At 42.8% G+C, this 19,606-nt stretch overlaps 1 protein-coding gene across 1 annotated transcript in view; it reads left to right on the top strand.

Annotated features, from left to right (window-relative positions):
• The window catches only part of dmd (dystrophin), a gene marked incomplete at its 3' end in the record, with an annotated part of 278,458 nt that overhangs the window by 137,398 nt on the left and 121,454 nt on the right, over nt 1–19,606 (top strand). Inside the window, exons 10-18 of the mRNA XM_084574167.1 lie at nt 1,960–2,088; nt 4,312–4,407; nt 5,390–5,488; nt 7,221–7,402; nt 8,991–9,141; nt 9,910–10,029; nt 13,801–13,902; nt 17,528–17,635; nt 17,792–17,971. Of these exons, the coding sequence (XP_084430293.1) occupies nt 1,960–2,088; nt 4,312–4,407; nt 5,390–5,488; nt 7,221–7,402; nt 8,991–9,141; nt 9,910–10,029; nt 13,801–13,902; nt 17,528–17,635; nt 17,792–17,971 (1,167 nt within the window). The remainder of the gene's footprint in view (nt 1–1,959; nt 2,089–4,311; nt 4,408–5,389; nt 5,489–7,220; nt 7,403–8,990; nt 9,142–9,909; nt 10,030–13,800; nt 13,903–17,527; nt 17,636–17,791; nt 17,972–19,606) is intronic.

The raw sequence follows: 19,606 nt of genomic DNA, 5'->3' as shown, positions 1-19,606 counted from the left end.
AATGAGATGTCACTAATAGACTCATGGATGAGTGATGGCAAACATACAAAGGACAAGTCTCATGGGATAATGACACACAGGTAACACCAATGAGGGCGGACCAATCATAGGGGCAAGAATCTTTTTGAATTAAAACAGGAAGAACATACATGAAAACCCCAAAACTGAATAAAAGTCAAACACTGAATTGGAAAAGGTAAATCAGAGCTTTTTAGGCAAGATTAAGAATGTGCTTCATCTTCTTGTAAAGCAAGATAACAAACTGGCTCCACCCACTAACGTCCAACTTTTTTTTTTTTTTTAATTATCGCTCCACAGCTTATGCATCTTCTCAAGAAAACAACGCAAAAGAACATCCGATGCCGTTTTAAAGTGCAGCTGACATCTTATTTAATATTGAAATAAAAAACATGGCGGTTTAATGATCCACCACAAACCTAAAGTTCAGCCTGTTGTTGGTTGGCTAATAAACGACAAATGCTGATGATAAATTGTAGGGTTTTTGGGGGGGTTTTTTTCATCGATGCAGCTAGTGCAGGATAAATATAGCTGAGTGAGCAAACTTTCTAGTCATCTCTTTCCCTGGAGAGAAAACTAAGTGGAAAGGTTCAGACTTTGAAATATCAGGCGGACGGGGAGTGTCTCTGGAAAGCTGGCGTCTGTATGTGGAGGACCTGAACAGAGGGTTTATGAACGGGAGCTGCACCAGCTTTGGACACCGTGCTTCTGTCTGTCGTTCATTCTGTCTACATCCTCTGCTTCAACACACCTCTGTCACTGTCGGTCTCTGGCATTCTTACATGTCTGCAGCCCTGTGGTTTCCATCCAAGGGTACATTTTCAGAATGATCATTTCTAAAGATGGTGGCCACATTTACAAAAGTGTCATCAGCAAAGATGGAAAGTAACTATTAAGTATCTTAATTATGTATAATCTCTAGTACAAATGTCTAACTTATACTAATCTTACCGTAGTTTGAAAGACAGGGAAACCTCCCCGAGAGTTGTGACGTTCACGAACGAATCGTATCTTTTGACCGGCTCTTTAAAACGAATGATGGGAACCAAATCGCTGTTGGTTATTAGCATACAAGCAAGTTTTTTCAGGAGGAGGTCCTATTTAAAGCTCAGACTTCCCACCAGTCCCCTCGAACTGAAGAAGCTACTCGGATGAGTGGTGAAACGTCTTCTCAAAAAACTCTACAAGTCCAGTTGCCTTTTTTTGAACCTTTGTTGGATATACCATGACCTGGATGTTTGAGAACCTTCACAGACATTTTAAGTCTGACTAAATTTTGCTAATAATTTTCTATTCTTTACAAACAAATCCCATTTATTTGACGGTTATTACATTAAAATGAATCTATTCCTAAAACTCAAATCTTTCCAAATGAATGTCTTAGTGGCAAACAATCACATCGTATTAAAGCTACGAACAAGGGGGTCATTGATTTTTTACGAATTCAGCTCCTCATTTGTTAGACGAGGAGGATTCTGAATATGTCTTCCAGAGCTGCACAACACTAATTTGATAAAGAAATTTCTATATTAGTCAGTAAATTGTGCTACATAATTGTAAAGCATTCAGTTTACCACGAAATACTGGAACTTCAATTGCTGAAATGAAGTTAATAACTACTTTCCAGATATTGAGGTTTCGTCATCTAAAATTAACTTGACATTTGGATGGAAACGGAGTTCATGTGAGATTATTCATGTTTCTTTTTTCTTCTCTTTTCTGCTTCTCTCTTTCTTGTCTCTCCTTACCTTGGTTTCCCATCACCATTTGCTCCCCTGTAAAATCCTGTCTCTATTACTTCCGCATTCCCCCTACTCTACCTTCCTCTCCCCCTGTATCTTCCGGCCTCTCGTGGACCTCTCACTTTTCTGTTTCGCATTCTCGTCCACTCTCCTCCTCCTCCTCCTCTGTCCTTTTCCTGCCTCTCTGTCTCTCTCTCAGATCACAGTGAGTGTGGCTCAGGGGCGAGTGCAGAGCCCCTCCCCACAGCCTCGCTATAAAAGCTATGCCTACACCCAGGCTGCATATGTCAAGTCGCCCGAGCAAAAGAGGAGGCGTTTTACTCATCAGGTCCGTGTCTTGCAATGCTAACACCCTACGCCAAATGCCCTTCTGTCTTGTGCATGTTTTGGCTGAACACCTGCTCCCTTGTTTGTCTCTGTCGCTGGCAAAAAATGTCCATCATGACAATGTGTGATTTCGGAAACCCTGTCTACAAACTTGCTTTTTCCACGGTGTTCCAGTAAAAGTGTATTTTGATGCTAATCAATGTGGTACACCATTTATTTTTTTGTAAAAAGCTAGGATTGTGTTAACATGGTGGCCATTTTTTGCAGCGTACCCATTAAGCACATTGAGTTTCAATGTAATCCATGATTTATAACGTACTGTTTTGTTTTTTTGATTCTGGTGTTGATATAAAAAACATTTTAACAATGTTAGTCAGTCCAGATGTGTCACTAACTATGCAGTTTTCTCCACTTCACCAGTAGAGATACAGGTTAAACGTTTTTGGCCATAGGGGCCATTGTAGGTGATTATTATGAATCCAAAATTGTACGGCTTCAAATTGCCAATGTTGGTAAACCTGATAAGAAGCTTGACGTCTATGTATGTGCTAGATATTTCTGTTTGCCTCCATCATAAAAAAAAAAATCCATACCACTCTCAAAGCTATGCCTTGTATGTGGTGCTCTTTCCTGGCGGACCTTTCAGTCCCTACAATGCCCATGAATTAGCGCATTGTATCTCTCTTTTTTAATCCATACCTTGTAATTCCAACCAGTTGAGGGGTTAAAAAAAGAATAAATCCATCTCTCTCCGAGTTGTAAGCAAACCACATGAACAGCGTTGTGCTCTGAAGTGATTTCATCTTGCAGCGTACGTAGGTACTCCCACTTTCTCATTTGTGTTTTGACGTAGCCCAAAAACACTTCATCCTCCATTGGAAGAGGATTGGCTAAAATGGAGAAAACCCTATAAAAGGGCTCTAGAAACCAGTGCTCCCCAATTGCAGGGCTATGTACGAGCACCCCACCAGTCTTTAGAACCAGCTGCCCATGTTCCGGCTTGTTTTTTGGGTATGCCATGATTTGGATGCCTGAGAACCTTCACAGACACACAAGCACAAGAGTGTTCTCAGTCTGTCTGTTCAAAAAAAAAGAGTCTTTCACGAGATTTTCAAAATACTCCCTTTAAGTCTTAAAGTTTCTGCACTGTCGCCGATCCAAACTCAAGACTTGCGGCGCGCGTCGCTGCCTCTACAAACGCCAGCTCGTGGGTTTCTTATCTGAGATGTACTGTACGCCCACCAGTATTGTGCTTCATTTTTGTGATATCTCCTCTCCATTCCAGAGCATGACTGACTTCTAAATGTTCAGTTTCAAAGCCGCCGTAAATGCGGCCGTATTCAGAAACTGTGTCAAATATTAATTTAATGTAGCAGCACGGCTCTTGTCTTGACTTGTCTCGCGCGGTAAAAGGCGTCACAAGAAGAAAGGATCATTTGTCAGATGAGCTTCATTCAAGCACTCCCACTGTGCTTTGAAATTGAGCATTTACAGGAGAACGTAGTGGAGAAACCCCTGAAACTGATTGCACTTGCACCGTAATCAGTTTCCCTCAGTCATTCACGAATGAGTACCTCCAGGTACAAATTGGTCATTTCAGACTGATAAAGACCTTAATGTCTAGCATATATTTACTATTTGATTATGGCAGAAGCTGTAAACATTTCTTTGCCACTGGATACAGCCGAACACATTCGTAATGCCAAGCAGCCGGAAAGGGACAGCAGTGCTGACTGAGACTGAACGCTTATCAGCGCCGACGATGGAGCCTTGTGTATCTTTTCAGGACCTTATTACCGAAGAGAAGAATGGAGTGAGAGGAGGCGCGTGGAAGCGAGATAAAAAGAGAGAAGTTGTTAGTAGATCAGTAGCGGGCACACAAGGCGAGATATGTGGAGTGAGAGAGGAAAGGAGGACTGGTTGTTAAGGTTGGACAAAGGCCGAGAGCTGCTTGTCGTTGCCAGTAAAGGCAAACACTAACAGGCCTCTCAATATTTTTCCTCAATCTTCTGTTTCCCACCTTTCTTTAATGCTTCCTGTTAATTTTTCTGCTGCCCCTTTTCCCCCACTTTTAACATACTGTTTCCTTGTTCCGTCTCCTTCCTTCTTCCCCTCCCCCCCCCACCCTACTTCTTAACCTTCCTCCTGTTCCTCCTCATATCCCTCTCCATTATCACGCCTCATCTCTGCCTGTTATCTCCCACCTGTCCCTTCTTCGCTTTAGTTCCTGAGTCTCGGCCAGGAGGAGCTGCAGCGAGCTCTGAGCCCTCTGCCTCCCGGCTCCACCAGTCTGGAGAGCTACCAGGCGGCGCTGGAGGAGGTACGCCGCTGTGATGATACATAACTCTTAGGTTCTCGGTCTCATGTTTAATGGACGCCGGCAGATCTCATGCGTGTCTTTATCAAAGTCCAATCTTATCCCTCTGTGCTGTAGAGCTTTACTGTCGTCCAAAAACTCTTACATTTGTTAGTCACAGTGTTGTACTGGGTTTATTTGGACTCCGCTCCGCCATTAGTTACACCTGCCTTGACTTCATATCAGCTGATGTTACGCTGGACATGTTTTAACAAATGGTAATATAGCCGGATAGGATAGTAGTTGAGTTTGCTCAATTTATTCAGGCTGGACTTTCAACCCATTTATCCATTAAATGAAGCTTTCAAGTTCAGTAATTCGCCCATTAATTTGAGCAATCTAAGCTATTTACTCGTTTCACCTTTTAGCTAATTGTTTGAACTGTTTATCGTCTACTTTAAGGTAGGACAGTCGAAATTGAATTCCTTTTAATGTATGATTACGTTCTGTTATTATGACCTCAACCCAAACCAACCCAAAGCAGCAGTAATGTCGTGGAAAGCAAGAAGAGTCTAAAGTGCAGTTGCAATAAATACGTTTGGCCTGCAGAGGGCACTAATACACCCGAAAATCCAAATTATGTCAATTCAGATTAAAAAGATCGATAAATAAATAAAAAAAATCTAGTAACAACCCTACTTTTAGATAAAAACTTTCTTCCTTTATTGGGTAATTTTATGTTTTTTCAGTTCAACCAGTGAAGCATGCTCAGGCATACACATATAACTGAACTAAATGCTCCACTGAAAACAATCCTGCGTAACATCATCTTTGGGAACCAATGGGAATTGGAGCTGATAGCTGCAGATATGATAGGAAAGTCATTAAATATTTAGAGGGACAGGCAAACACATTTTATTTTTGGTCTTTTTAGTGGGATTTGTTGACAGAGGATATCACCCCATTCTCTTCGTGGGTTTCGTTAATTAAACTCTTGACCTCAAAGGTGCTGACGTGGCTGCTGTCGGCTGAAGACGGCCTCCATTCCCAGCCTCCCATCTCCAGCAACGTGGAGGAGGTGAAGGAGCAGTTCCACACGCACGAGGTAAGAGCGACAGCAGTAAAGTCTTGCTACAATAAAGGCTGTAATCTTATTGAGTGCAAGTGTTCAATTTTTGCCATTTTGCACATGTACTTCACGACATGTCATGTTGTTGTTCTGTACCCCAGTTTCCATTACTGGATTATGATTGGATTTTACATGCAATGACTCAACTGCATCAACTGCAATACAGTATTATAGAATGAAGGCACTTCCTAAAATAATCTGATTCTTCTATAAACTTCACATTGTCAATTAAAGGCCCAACCTTCTTGTACTGTAAGTGTAAGTTTAAAGCAGATTCCAGATTCTTCTAGCCTTGAAGCTAGACCAACTTCACAGCTGACAGTATTGGTCTGGAGTCTCTCCAATGGGAACTGATTATGCTACGGCAACGATGTGCCCGGTCAATCAAATGGTTTGGTCGTACATTCATCTTAGCACAGCGGAGCTTAATTTCTTTTCTACAACTAAATGGCTCTGAATGGTTGTAGGACTATCCAATTGGGTGCAGAGGTATACGTTCCCCTCTGTATCGGTTGAATGAACCTTTTCTTTGTTCTTGTCCCTTACAAACAAACAAACTAATAAATGGAACCAATATTCTAGTCGTAATGTATTGCTAGTTTGAATACTATACATTTTGCTGGTAAATAATCTTGTACTTATATAGTGCATTTCTACCTACTGGTACCCAAAGCACTTCACAGTCACAATGACACATCTACTCATTTGTTCACATGCCAGTGGCAATGTTTTGCTCAAGGACACTTCCCTATGTACCGGGGATAGACGTCGCTCTACTATCTGAGCCAAAGCCAACATACTACTTTTGTACTTTGTATCTAATATCATTTTAAATGCAAGACTTTTCTTACTTTCCCACCATTGTACATGGCATATCTGCAATTGTGCCATCATGCTGGTGTTGCTTGCACTGTAATTCAATGCAAAGTAGCTTCATACTTATACCAAAGATACATGATAGGAAGCTGTAAACAGAACAGAAACACTGATTTTTATTTTTTTTTTCTTTCCTTCAAATCGGTCTTGCACAGACAAAATCCAGCCAACGGACAACAGAGGTCAAAGCAACAGCTGCCATCAGTCCGTAACAACACAGCATTTCCAATAACCAGAAAAACTGTGTTGTTAGAAAGAATAAGTCTCTCTTCACCTCACTGCAGGCTTAAAAAGCCCACAGTAACGAGTGTGAAGTGGCAGATCACCGAAAAAAACAATCTGCTGTTTGTCAGTGGAAGGCGAACAAAACTGACATCTGAAAAGGGCAGCAAGCCACAGCAAGGATAAACCTCCCTGATATTTCCTTGGAATTCACTTTGAGTTCATCTGTCCGTTTCGCGGCTCTCCGTCTACTCACGGGGCTCGTTTTGAACTTTTACTGTAAGTGTTAACTCTGATGGATGGGTCCTTCCAGGAACACTGGCTAACTATTGACTTCTACGCTCTCAAAATGAAATTAACTTGGAACATTTTGCTGCGCGAGGCCCTGAAGGGATTGTATTAGAGTTAAGTGCTCAAAAGAAAATAGATTAATCACAAAGGTGGAAGGTGGAAATATATTTTAAGAGCAGTTAAAGTGAGTGGAGAAGGGTCATTCAGCGAGATTAGCAATGTAAAGCACTCCTTCTCCTCCTCCTCCTCCTCTTTTGGAGGGCTAAACGAGTGGAATCACTGTGAATGTGTGTGTCAAATGTTTCTGTCTCTTCACCAGGGGTACATGGTAGAGCTGACCACCCACCAGGGCAGCGTGGGGAGGGTCCTCCGGGCTGGCGCTGCCCTGCTGGCGGAGGGAAACCTGAGCGAAGAGGAGGACTCGGAAGTCAGGGAGCAGATGAACCTCCTGAACTCCCGGTGGGAGCACCTAAGGGTGGCTAGCATGGAGAGACAGAGCCGGTACATGAAACCTTTTTTTTTTTTTCCAGTGACTGTAATCGTAACTTCTGGTTACAAGGGAGCATTGCTATACGCCTAGCCTGGAAGCAAGAGCAACTTCTTTGCTTACAAATGTTTGTGGCGGAAAGTTGATCTGCAGTCTTTCCATTGGGAACTGATTATGCTCCAGCAAAGAGCTGTTGGGCCAATCAAATCCGTTGGCCGTTCTTTATATGGTGATGGACAGAAGATGTAACGATACGAGACGTAGCTCGTCATCTGAGCGCCAGTAGGTTGAATTTGATTGCAATGAAATGGCTTGCCGTTTGGAGTTGTTGTAAAAAGTTACTGACATCAAATTGGGAATTTGTCAAGAATGCTGTAATTGTTCAATGTCCCGTACTTGGTCACTCTATCCAACTGTGGGTAGAGGTATTTTTACCGTTGTACCTACTATACTCTACATTGTGTTCTTGTCTCGTATGCCCGCAGCCTAAGGTCCGATTGGATGATGTTTTGGCAATGTGGATATGCTATTATACTTTGAATGGTATAAACTAGTGTTCTGGCCACACACATTTGTGCAGTCCGGGTTTATGCACTAGGTCCACTACTGTTGTCACGGTGTAGCATGGAAAGTGTAGACTGGAAGAGACTTGGGAGGTCAAGTTATATCTGACAACAGGTGTTATCCAACCAAAACAGAAACATGACCATCCAAAAGGGAATCGCCTGGGAATTCATGCAGGTACAACAGGTCGGCACACGGGTAACTCAACAGAAAAACATGACAAGGGGAAAGGCAGGGCTATAAATACACAAGGGCTGATGAGATAACAAGAAACAGGTGAACCATGAGGGGAAGACCCACAGGCAAAGACAGGAAGTGAAACAGACAGGATGCAGGGACCAGGAGCTTTTCAAAATAAATCAGGAAACAAATAGATCATGTCTACCATTGATTTTCATTTTGAACTGATGTCTGAGGTGAAATAATATGGAATATACACTGGCTGACTTTGATAATATATCATCTTTATACCAAATATAGAATGGACCATTGCGGAACAAAGTATTGTATAGTTACATCGGCACTGCAAACAGAGGGTGTCTGAACACTTTCTATGACTGGATCCAAGCCTAACAAGGGTCCAGTAGGACATGAAAGATGTGTGTATGCCATGGCTAAGGCTTAATCTCTTTTTTACACAATGAATGAAGATCTCCACACTAACATTCATGACGACAAAGAACGACGGCCTTTCTAATTATAGTGAATCCAATGATAACTGACACCGACCCAAATTTAATTAACCGTCCAGCTATCTTCTTTGATTATCTTGTTGATTCAAGCACAGTGCTGTGTCGGTATGGCCCGGACTACCAAACACCACACTGGCGAGATAGCAAGCGGCTGTTATAATGGAGCGCGAGCATGAGGGCAGGGTAGACGGCTTTTAGAAGTTCCACCAATTCAATTAGCGGTAATGATCGCCCGAGGGCTTTAACCAAGCCTTCACCTGCCCTGCTGAACTGTTTTTGGATAATGGCTTACCCCGCGGTTTCAACATATCAGCGACAGCTCACTGGATTGTGTCTCCCCGCCCAGGCTCCACGAGGTCCTGATGGACCTGCAGCACCAGCAGCTGCAGCAGCTCACCGAATGGTTAGATGTGACAGAGGCGCGCATTAAGAGGATGGGGGCTCAGCCGCTGGGTCCCGACCTGGAGGACGTCAAGCACCAAGTGGAGGAGCACAAGGTGAGCCAACTAGACATCTGAACACATACTTTAATGTTAAGAAAGAGCATGTTTAGGATGTACGCTAAAAAAAACCCCAACTCTTTTAGACTGTCAGTCTTTTCGCCGGATGAGCGGCTCTCAAGAAAGCTGCAGGCCGCAATCGACCTTTTCCACACGGGCATACTTTAAACAGGCTCCAGTAAAAATTTAAAGCACCAGAAGATGGAGTAAAAAAAAGCAGCAAACTGTCATTTGTAAGTGATTATTTACACTGCAAGGCTCAGCTGGAGAAAAACTAAACCCTACCTGAAAGAAAATGTCAGCCCAAGCACTTGGGTTTAAATGTGTTTGAACAGCGGAAATTGAAGAAGTATTTAAATACCAAGTATTGGTTTATGCATCAAAATCTTAGCATTAAGATATTGCTTAAATTAAACTGTAAAAGAAAAGTTGTCCTATAAATTTGTCCCAAATTGTCCTATAATTCATGCTTATGGTGGGGTAAATAAGAGATTGAAGGGAAGGGGGTGTAGCTTAGCTAGCATCAACACATTTTTACCAACGGAAGGCTGCTAAGCTAACGGATCATATATTTTCTGAAACACTGCAAAAAGTTTTGGACTTTGAATTCTCGATGAATCATGGCAGATCAGCAGATACCGTATGTGCTTCCTAAATAAAACAAAAATGGCTGTACGTTTGGACTTGCTGTCCTGCTTGCAGAACAAATTTGCGCATTCCCCTTACCGTTCTGTGTTTCTGCGTGCGCCCCTGTGTGTGCTGCAGCTCCTGCAGGAGGACCTGGAGCTGGAGCAGGTGAGGGTGAACTCCCTGACCCACATGGTGGTGGTGGTGGACGAGTCCAGCGGAGACAGCGCCACCGCTGCCTTGGAGAGCAAACTACAGGCAAGTTAACGCACTCCTTCTCTCTTCTTTTCTCCCTCGTTCTCCCACTCACCGACTCTTTCCCTCTCAGTGGGGGTGGGCTCGGCCGGCTGAATCTGTTGTTTCCAGGGAAAACAGATTACACAGGAGATAGTTTTGTCTCTGGCGCCGCGCAGTAATTAGATGTTGCCGGCACGATGTGCTTTTTGCCGTCCGTGTGTTTGCTGTAGCCTTTTCTGCAGAATTTGTTTACTCTATACGTTGTCCTCACGCACACACTCCAGCCACGAGCCAGTCTTTGCTGCCTGTCCGTGTGGTTAATTCTCCATGCTTGTCTAAGCCTCTGATGTATGGGCCTTAGTTTTCCTTGTTAACTTCCATACACTGCAAAGAAAAAAAAAGCGGACATCTATTAAAACTCCAGCTGCCGAATTCCACTGCTGCCTAATACATGAGCTTTAATTGCAGCATGCTGCATTGTGTTATAAGCAGTATCACATAAATTACTCAGTTGATCTCACTTGTTCAAACGTATCTTAGTCTTACATTGATTGGGCAAGAACTTGCATTAATACCCGTACTGGACAATCCAAGTGGCTAGCTTAAAGTACATGTACACCTAGGACACACTGAAGACACATTTGAGTCCACAGGGGTGCTTTTGCATAAGCATAGCTTCTATTATAGAAGGATGTGGAGACACATTCTGAGGCTTGGTGCGACCTCAGATAGTCAAAGCTGGCCACTTGGGATAGGATGGCCAAAGTCAAATATTATTGCAAGGTTTGAACGGGTCATTGATACAAGGCATTAAGGTTTACTCTCCAGATAATCAAAAACCCAGGATGTTTATGTAATAGTGACAGCGTCCGTTAGTGGTTGTAGCAGTTATAAATAGGGAGTAGGTTCAGATGGATGGATGGATGGGTCAACATAATAACGTGAGATGACTGTAGTTGTTTTGGTGTTTCAAACTGCAAGGTTCCATAGTCCTAACTGTGTGTTTATCATTGGAACCATGTAATTAACAAAGCTAAAATACGTCAAGTTGGGCATGTCTTAGAGCGGAAAGAAAAAGTATGCTTTTGTCATGAGTGTCGCATTAAGAGCTTGAAGTACAGCTGTTGTGAACATTACATAAACCCAATATGTTCGTTTAGGAGTGACAGGGACCTCTAGTGGCTGCAGTAATTATGACTGAAGCAAAGGATCTGGGTGGAGGTTGAGGTGGATGGATGGGTCAACATAAAAACATGGGCGAAGACTGTTGTTTTGGTGTTTTACCGACAGGCGACATCTTTTCACCGTGACCATTCCTTATTATTGGACCCATGTAACCAACAAAGCTAAAATTCGCCAAATTGGGCGTGTATCAGAGTGGAGAGAAAAGGTGTGATTATGTATGGACTCAACAGGGAATAGCACTAGCGTATCATAACAAAATATTGGTGAAAAGAACGAGTTTCGTGGCAGATAATGTGTTATTTAGAGGCTGCGTTTCGGTGCCCCAGTCACTCCCACTATATGGATATACTGGATCTAAATATCTTCCGAAAGACTCCAGATGTTATATGGGTGAGTAAACGATTGTAGTTTATGATAGAAATAAGGTCCAGGTTGTTAAAAACGGTAATTCCCCTTTAAAGTTTGCTCGCTCATGGCGCCAAAACCCAATCAGCTTATGTAGGAGCGGCGGTGACCTCTAGTGGCTGTAGTAATTATGACTGAAGCAAAGGATCTGGGTGGAGGTTGAGGTGGATGGATGGGTCAACATAAAAACATGGGAGATGACTTGGTGTTTCAAACTGCTAGACAACACCCTTTCACCATGACCATTCCATAACCATAATTGTATGTTTAATATTGTGACTACGCAATTAACAGATCATATCCTGTTCACTTGGGCATCAGATGGGATGGACAAACCAGGCACGTATTAGAGCTTGTTGAAACAATGCTGAAATTAAGATTATTTTTGAGGTTGTATCTGGCTTCAGCATCCGTGTTCATGATAATCCATACAAGGAAAATAGCTCAGGGACCACGTTTCAGCAGCAATGCCCAACTACAGCTCGGGCTGCAGATGAAGACTGTACCGAACCATCTGGACTGGATATTACAAGAGCTGCAGTGGAGAAAATAGGAAGTCATGGTGATTTTATCTTGGGAAGCTCAATCTGTTCTTCTTTGGGGGAAGGTGTGAGGGCGCATGCTGCAGCAGATTTGGACAAAGCCGGCGACACACACAAGCAGGAAATGAACAAATGTAGATGACTGGGCGTGAGGGAAACTCGTCCTTAGGGAGAAAAGGTTTAGGGATTTTGAGATAAAAGTAAGCTCCTCTGCACTGAACGCGGATTAGACGAAAGTTTGGTCTTTTCCTGAACTTTAGTCATGAAACTCATTGATAAAAAAGTAATTTGCACAAATATATTGAAGACACAATGCTGTTATACGTATCCTGAATTATTCACAATGTCATATTAAGAGATTGTAGAGCAGACACTGGTTGTGGGTGCATGTATGGTATAATCACACTTAATGTCATCATAAACTTAATGCAGGTTTTTAGTTGGCTTTCTTTTTAAGAACTAGAGCTTCAGCTTGAGGTTTCCTGCAGTGCAGTTTATTGCTGAATGCAAGATAAGAGAGATAAATAGATGTGAGGGGACTCTGTGTGCCGGAATGTAAAAATGCAAATAGAAGGTGCCTTCCCTGGTTTCCCCCTGCTGTTGAACTGTCACTTGATTAATCACAGGCCATTCATCTTAAGATTAACCTGCTGGGCCTCGCTCCCCACGTCTGTCTCTGCCCTCTTGCTTGTCTCTCACATTTGTTTTTTTTCTTCCCCATGTCATTTTCTTTCCATTTCCTGTCCTCCCTCACTAACCACCCCCTTTCCACCTTTGCCACCCTCTCCCTCCTCTTTGCCTCTCTGTCATGCTGATGACTTTGTGCAGTGTCCCTCTCATTTTACTCAGCAAAGCAGCTAGCTACCAATATGCTGATGTGATGGAGTCAGTACTCATGCATGCTTTAATGCAACAAAAAAAAAAAAACTATATCATGACAAACATAACCAAAGACTGGAACAACATTTCCAGTAACTGCTGATCTTATAAATCCCCTTCTTCCACATTTGGGGGTTGGGGTGTGTCGTCCTCAAGCTCGGGTCTCCCCTCCCCAAAAATACATGAACCCTTGTTTTCAGTATGTGGAGTGACCCCCTTGTGCTGCAATACGAGTAACTAAACATTTCCGGTAACTGCTGACCTTATAAATCCCCTCCTTCCACTGTCGGCCGTGGTGTGCGTCTTCCTCAAGCTTGGGTCTCCTCAACCAGAGGCATGGGCGTTTGAGGGACCTTCTCAGAGTCTTAGCTATTCCTACAATCGCACAATTCTAGACATAGATCACGAATGTTGTTCCTGGAATCTGCTCGAGCCACTCCCCAAGTGTTCTGATCACCTTGGGGATCACTTTTGCATTCACCCTGCATGTCTTTTCTAGTTCTTCTTTCAGCACTTGATATTTCTTGTCATGTACCTTCTTCCTTATGTTGCTAAAGCCCTCCTCTGCTGTTTGTACACCACTACAATGTCCGGTTGGTTAGCCATCACCAGCTTGTCAATCTGTTTCTGGAAGTCCCACAGGATCCTGGGTCAGCCATTCTCTACTACCTTCTGAAGAGTTTCCCATTTTGACCATGGGGATCCCAGTCGATACGCTATGCTAATAGAGAGACATTAATGTACATTTCAGTACATGATATACTGTGTGTACTCTGTGCAGGTGCTTGGTGACCGCTGGGCAGCCATTTGTAGGTGGACAGAAGAACGCTGGATTCTGCTTCAGGAGATTCTCCTGAAATGGCAGCACTTCACTAACGAACAGGTAGGAAGCGTGTGAATGTTTGGGTGAGTGGAATTTAAGCAGGAGATCAACCAGTTACTGCATCAGAATATGGTGCAGATGGTAAGGAAGCTCTTGAATGTGCACCTTTAGAAGTTGCTGTAGATTCTGGTTGGCAGGCTGGACTTTTTAGTCTCCTCATGACTTACTGGCCATTGTTGGGGCCAATGTTTTCATTGCATTTCATGTCAGCTCACAAGGTTACTTGGGTGGATGGCTTGGAAAATGTTGCCTAGCAACAATGGAGGCTTAGGCTTCGCCCACACTCTGCCTAAGGGCCCCTGAGGATACTGCTTAGAAAGTATAACAAAAACACAGAACAAGAAAAGACCCTAAAATATTCTAAAATATGAGGAACGCTCATCAGAACAACTTGAAACTCCACACTGCACTTTCAGATTGCAATAAAAGGTTGTGCAGAAATGCCAAAGAGACACACACAGAGAAAAAGGGAGATATATTCCTTGAAATAGTAGTGAGATTAGCGAGATGTTGAATTGGATTGGATTTAGGCATGTGATCGAAAAGATAATCTCGAGGCATTTAGTATTGGCTTTTCCACATGTGTAGTATTCATTAATTTTTTACAGTGCACACAAGACTGGTTCTGGTGTTGCCAAATATATAAATATTGCATGATAATGGCAGATGTCATCTTTCTGATTATGAAGTATTGATAGGGCTTGTGGTATAGGTTGTCACATTTGAACACTTCAAACATCCTCAGTTACAACTGAGGCTTGATGGAAGATAACGGTACAAATACAATTGTGTTGTGTTTTTCTCATTCTAGTGATTAAATACAGTCGAACAGTGTTTAATCATGGGAGAAGCACAGGTTTACTTCGCAAAAGCTGGGTTTAATTTTATCCAAAAACATGCTAAAAATGCGTAGATGAACTTAAGTAGTTAAGACTTCACTGTGTTGAGTTTGTCGTGGTTTAAGCTTTTTCTCTGCTCATGTGACTCATGGAGATTGTAAATAAAGTCCACTTGTCCTGTTTGTGTTGTGTGTATCATGGGAGCAACTTTCTTGCTTCTTAGGCAGTGTACTCAGTGCGTTTGATTTTCTTATGATTATTCTTCTGTAAGCATAATGCACAGTTTTATAACGTGGTCCTTGGCAATTCATGATTGAAGGAACTCTTGGATAAGCTTCGGAGAAGTGTGGAGAGTGATTCTGCACTGTAAAAACTAAAATTTAACTCAGTTGAAATATCTTAAATAAAGACAAAAAAATGGCCTTGTTTTTTCAATTCCAGGATAATTCTTCTTACATGGCATTTTTTAAAGTGTTTTGTTCCTTAATTTGATTACTAAACATGTTTTATTGAGATTTTCTTACTGGTTCTTAGTAGGTTGATGTTTAATATGAGTCCTACCACAAAATCCAATTGTTTTAGACGAACAAGCGAAAAACTTATTCAAGCATCTTATCCTTTCCTTTTCTTAACATATTAAAGATAAATAATTACAAAATGTAATTCATTGTTTTATTGTCAGTCTTGCAACACAGCACAGCGGTTATAAAGGCCCATAGACGAAATACAGTTCAAAGTATTTTAAGTCACGATTGCTTTTGAGTAAACTTTCTGCACAATCTGTTTATCCTTTAGCAAATTAAAGCTAGTGAGCATATCTCATTTGAAAAAAAGGTGGCAATTACATCTATCATGACCACAAGCGGTAAAATTCATTGGCATCATTATGCATCTCTTGAGTTGCTGTGCTTCCTGAATGCGCCTTTAGCACTCCCTCCATCTGCTTCCTCAGGTTGCCCAATAGTGATGATTGATAATGCAGAGCCCTAGCAACAATATTATTCTTTCTGAGAATGGGGGAGTGAAAACAGACAGGTGATATGAACAGTCTTGGAGGTTGAGGCAGATCACGCCACATATACGCTTTTGTATAATCTAAGCATTGCCTGCCTTCATTTAAAGGAATCTCAAAAAAACAATGCAAGTCATGTTACCAGGTTAACGCGCGCTAAAGGATTCTCTGGAGGCTCGGAAATCTCCCACAGAAACATTTTTTGAACGATGGCATGATGTGTTTTGCCACCCCAATTCTGACAGTGTCCCTCTCAGCAGGGTACTTTTATACAATTCATCTTTAGTTCTCGGCGAGTCCTTGTCCGTGACTTTCCACGAAGCAAAGGCGGCCTGTCTCAAATATATTTACGGATAAACGATTTATCTCTTGAGACTGGTGCTGTGTGTCCTTGGGGTCGAGGCACAGACGTGGCACCAAGCATTGTTTCTTGCTTGGCACAAGCGGCAAGACATACACGTTTAAGAGCGCTGTGACCCCAGTAGCCTTTATCCGAAATGAGCAACTGCACATGAATGAGCCAAACATATGTATAGGAGGAAAGAAAAAATCACAAACAAGAAGAGTAGTAGCTGATGAAAATAAATCCCACAATGCATGGATGTGCATGTGCGAATGCAACCTGGAAAATAACAGTGTATTTATATCCATGTATAAATATACTGTCTTGAAATATTCATATGATGATCCTTTCTTTCAGAAACGCTTCTTATTTCCTCTGTCCTTTATGAGTGTCTTTGAATTTGATATTTTTAGCCACAGCCCACTTTGACAAGGGAAATTAAACGGGCCTAGATATCCGATTTGCCCGTGTTCTGTTATTAATATGTGAGGAAGCTGAAATCACAACATCAGATTATACACGATTAACAGATCGGCCGTAATTAAAAGCCCCAAAACGAGATTTTTCATTGCCACCATTCGGGTTGCAGTAGCCCTTTGTTTACTGGGGACGTTTTATTTCTCTAACATAGGCGCTATTTTAAGATACTTGGGGATGTGCCATTGTGATGAGTGTTGGCAAGAAAGAGCCCCCTAAACACTTTGAGACATATGGTTGGATGTGTTTGTGGCTGAACGTACTCCTGTGCTGTTTCCAGTCAGTAGCCTATAGAGAGGGCTGGCTTTCAGCTTTCTCTCTCATTTACTTTTCTGTCACTGCCTCCAGACTCTCCAGACACCCTAGTCTCAGCCCCACCGCAAAACTCACATTACAAAGTGGTGGACCATTCTTAGCAGCCTTGGCAACGCTTTCTGGAGGGCCTCAGTTTTGTCTCTAACCCTAGGAACTTGTAGGCGTCCACCATCTGCCCTGGAAGTCTACCACTAGTTTCATTGTCATCCCGAGCCGAAGGTGGTTGTTGTTGCGCTATCCAATGAAGGTAGATTGTAAGCAGAAGTCACTGCACTTCCTGCCCTTACAGCCTGAAATTCTGTGGACTGTTACTGAGGTAGTCTGTAAGTTGTTGAAGTCGATTCGAGTGCCAGGAAGTCCTTTCTTAGGGATAGGGCCTACATCGAATGTCTTCCAGATCTTGGGAACCTTTTTCATCTTCCTACCTTCCATGTACCTTCCATACCTTGAGCACCTTTGGGTTATGTTTTCAGGTGTGATCTGGGTCCCGGTGAGCTGAAGTGTCACCTAACTGGTCGTTACGATCGTGGTAGTTAGTCTTTCTGTGTTTTTCCTGTATCTCATTCTGCCTCATCTTTATTTACCAACTCTATCCTCAACTGACTCCTTGTTTTCTCTCCTTGTTAACTTTTCTCACAGTGTTTGTTTGACTCCTGGCTGACCCAGAAGGAGGAGCTGGTTCGCTCCATTAAGACCTCCAATCTGAAAGACCAGATAGAGATGGTGGCCTGCCTGCGCCGTCTTGCCGTGAGTCTCCTTACACTACAGCTACTCACCCTTTACGTTTGAAAGAAGAATAAAATATACATGAATAAGCTTTAGTGTAATGTCTCCCGCTGGGTGAGAGACATGCCAGTAAGGATTACATCTGCAGCGTGTGCTTGTGTGCGTCTGTTCCGCCAGACGGTGAAGGCGGACCTGGAGGTAAAGCGTCCCGCGATGGACAAGCTGTGTTCTATGAGCCAGGACCTGCTGTCCAGCGTTAAGAACAAAGATGTGGCCAGCAAACTGGAGGCCAGGCTGGACAGCTTCGCCCAGCGCTGGGACCGGCTCATCCAGAGCCTGGAGATGAGCAGCTCCCAGGTAAGCCACACATACTTCGCAATGGTACATTAATCTGGAAGCCAGGCCAAGTTCCCAGAAAGTTGACCTGGAATCCCTCCATTGGGAACGGATCATTCTCTGGCAAAGATCTGTCAGGTTTTGTCTAAAATGTTGAATAATACCTTAAAATAAATATCCTCAAACTATCAATTTCCATCAGTTATGTGAAGGGTTGCTGCTATGACTTCACCCATCCAACCTGCCTGACATTCCAAATCATGTGAACGTAATTGAGGCAGTGGAGTGAAGTGTGCTCTGGTTTGCCGCAGACATCTACGACAAAGTGCTCCAGGATGCATAACTGACCATTAGGGAGATTGCAGGGACCCACTGTTGGACATTGTGGTTAATGAAAACGTTATCTCACCCAGCAAATGGAGACTGTGCCCAAGTTCATTGAGGTAGATGTAGATGAAAGACGGGTCCATGAAGCAGTAACAGTAATTCCTGCATGGGGGCATGAGGCTTGGTGATGGGATCTGATGGCATCTTTTTGATGGACAGTAGAAATCCATAAGTGCACAAAAAAGCAGGATAGCAACCTTAGCCTTGACAAAGTCCCAGCTGAACCACTATCTGCTGAAACACACCTAATGACAGTTTAGCAGTGAGTACAACTACTACCTGATGCCATAAGTGCATATAAGGCTTCCATTACTGACTTCCAGAGGAGACTGTTTTTGGCAAGAGCACAGCGGGAAGCGGGAGGAAAGAAGGAGTTTAATGTTTAGTGTGTGTCTTTTCCACCTGCACCATCCTAAACAAGCACACAGCAGCGAACAACTCCCCCTAGCACCGGTGGAACGCAGCCATCACACACCTGTCCTTCCCCGACTGTGTCAAGTCGAGGAGTCTGCTGCGAAAAATGCTCGCAACAGCTCTCCAGCGATCACTATTCCCGGAGCGTTCGCTTCACCCACAACTGTTCTCTGGGTTTACACAATCTCGGGAAATTCTTCTCCGCCTTTATCTGCGCCTCTCTGCTGTCACATTCGTGCTATTAAAACCGCCGGTCTCGCAAGTGACAAGATAAATATGAAGTACTTCAGATTTGCTGATTAAAAATACGTAAGGATACGTTTTCGTGTTAAGTGTCATTTGAGTCGTCTCTCTGAGCATTAGACGAGGACATTAGAAGAGTTATATATAGCTTTGCTTTGCTTCTTCTCAGGAAGCAACGTTTGTATTTAACGAAAATCCTGGAAGTCACTGTAGTGTACACTGATTGATACTAGAAGACAAAACTCTAACTAGTTGCTTTAATCCTCATTTTTAAAAGATAATATCCATGACATATACGTTGCTTTAATGCTTGAGAAGCTGAATTCAGGGCAGTGGTATAAGGCAGAGAACAGGTACATAGCCAGGTAGAGAGAAAACAACACTGATTGGTTAAAAAAGCGCATACTGTTGGAGCATAAGCATGGTCATGTTTTTAATTTTTCCTATTCCAAGGAAATGTCATGAAAAGACAACAGATTGGACTCATTACCAGTCAATTTGCCGATTAGATCTGATTAATCAGTTTATCTGCGGCTTGCCAGAGGATAGTGAAAATATCCACAGCCAGGCCTGGCCAACAAGTCTGGCCAACAGTCCAAAACCAAGAGTTTC

Source organism: Chelon labrosus, assembly GCF_963514085.1.
Source record: "Chelon labrosus genome assembly, chromosome: 24".
NCBI classification, from domain to species: Eukaryota; Metazoa; Chordata; class Actinopteri; order Mugiliformes; family Mugilidae; genus Chelon; species Chelon labrosus.
The sequence above is the reverse complement of the archived record's forward strand: the minus strand, read 5'-3'. Positions and strand labels throughout refer to the sequence as shown.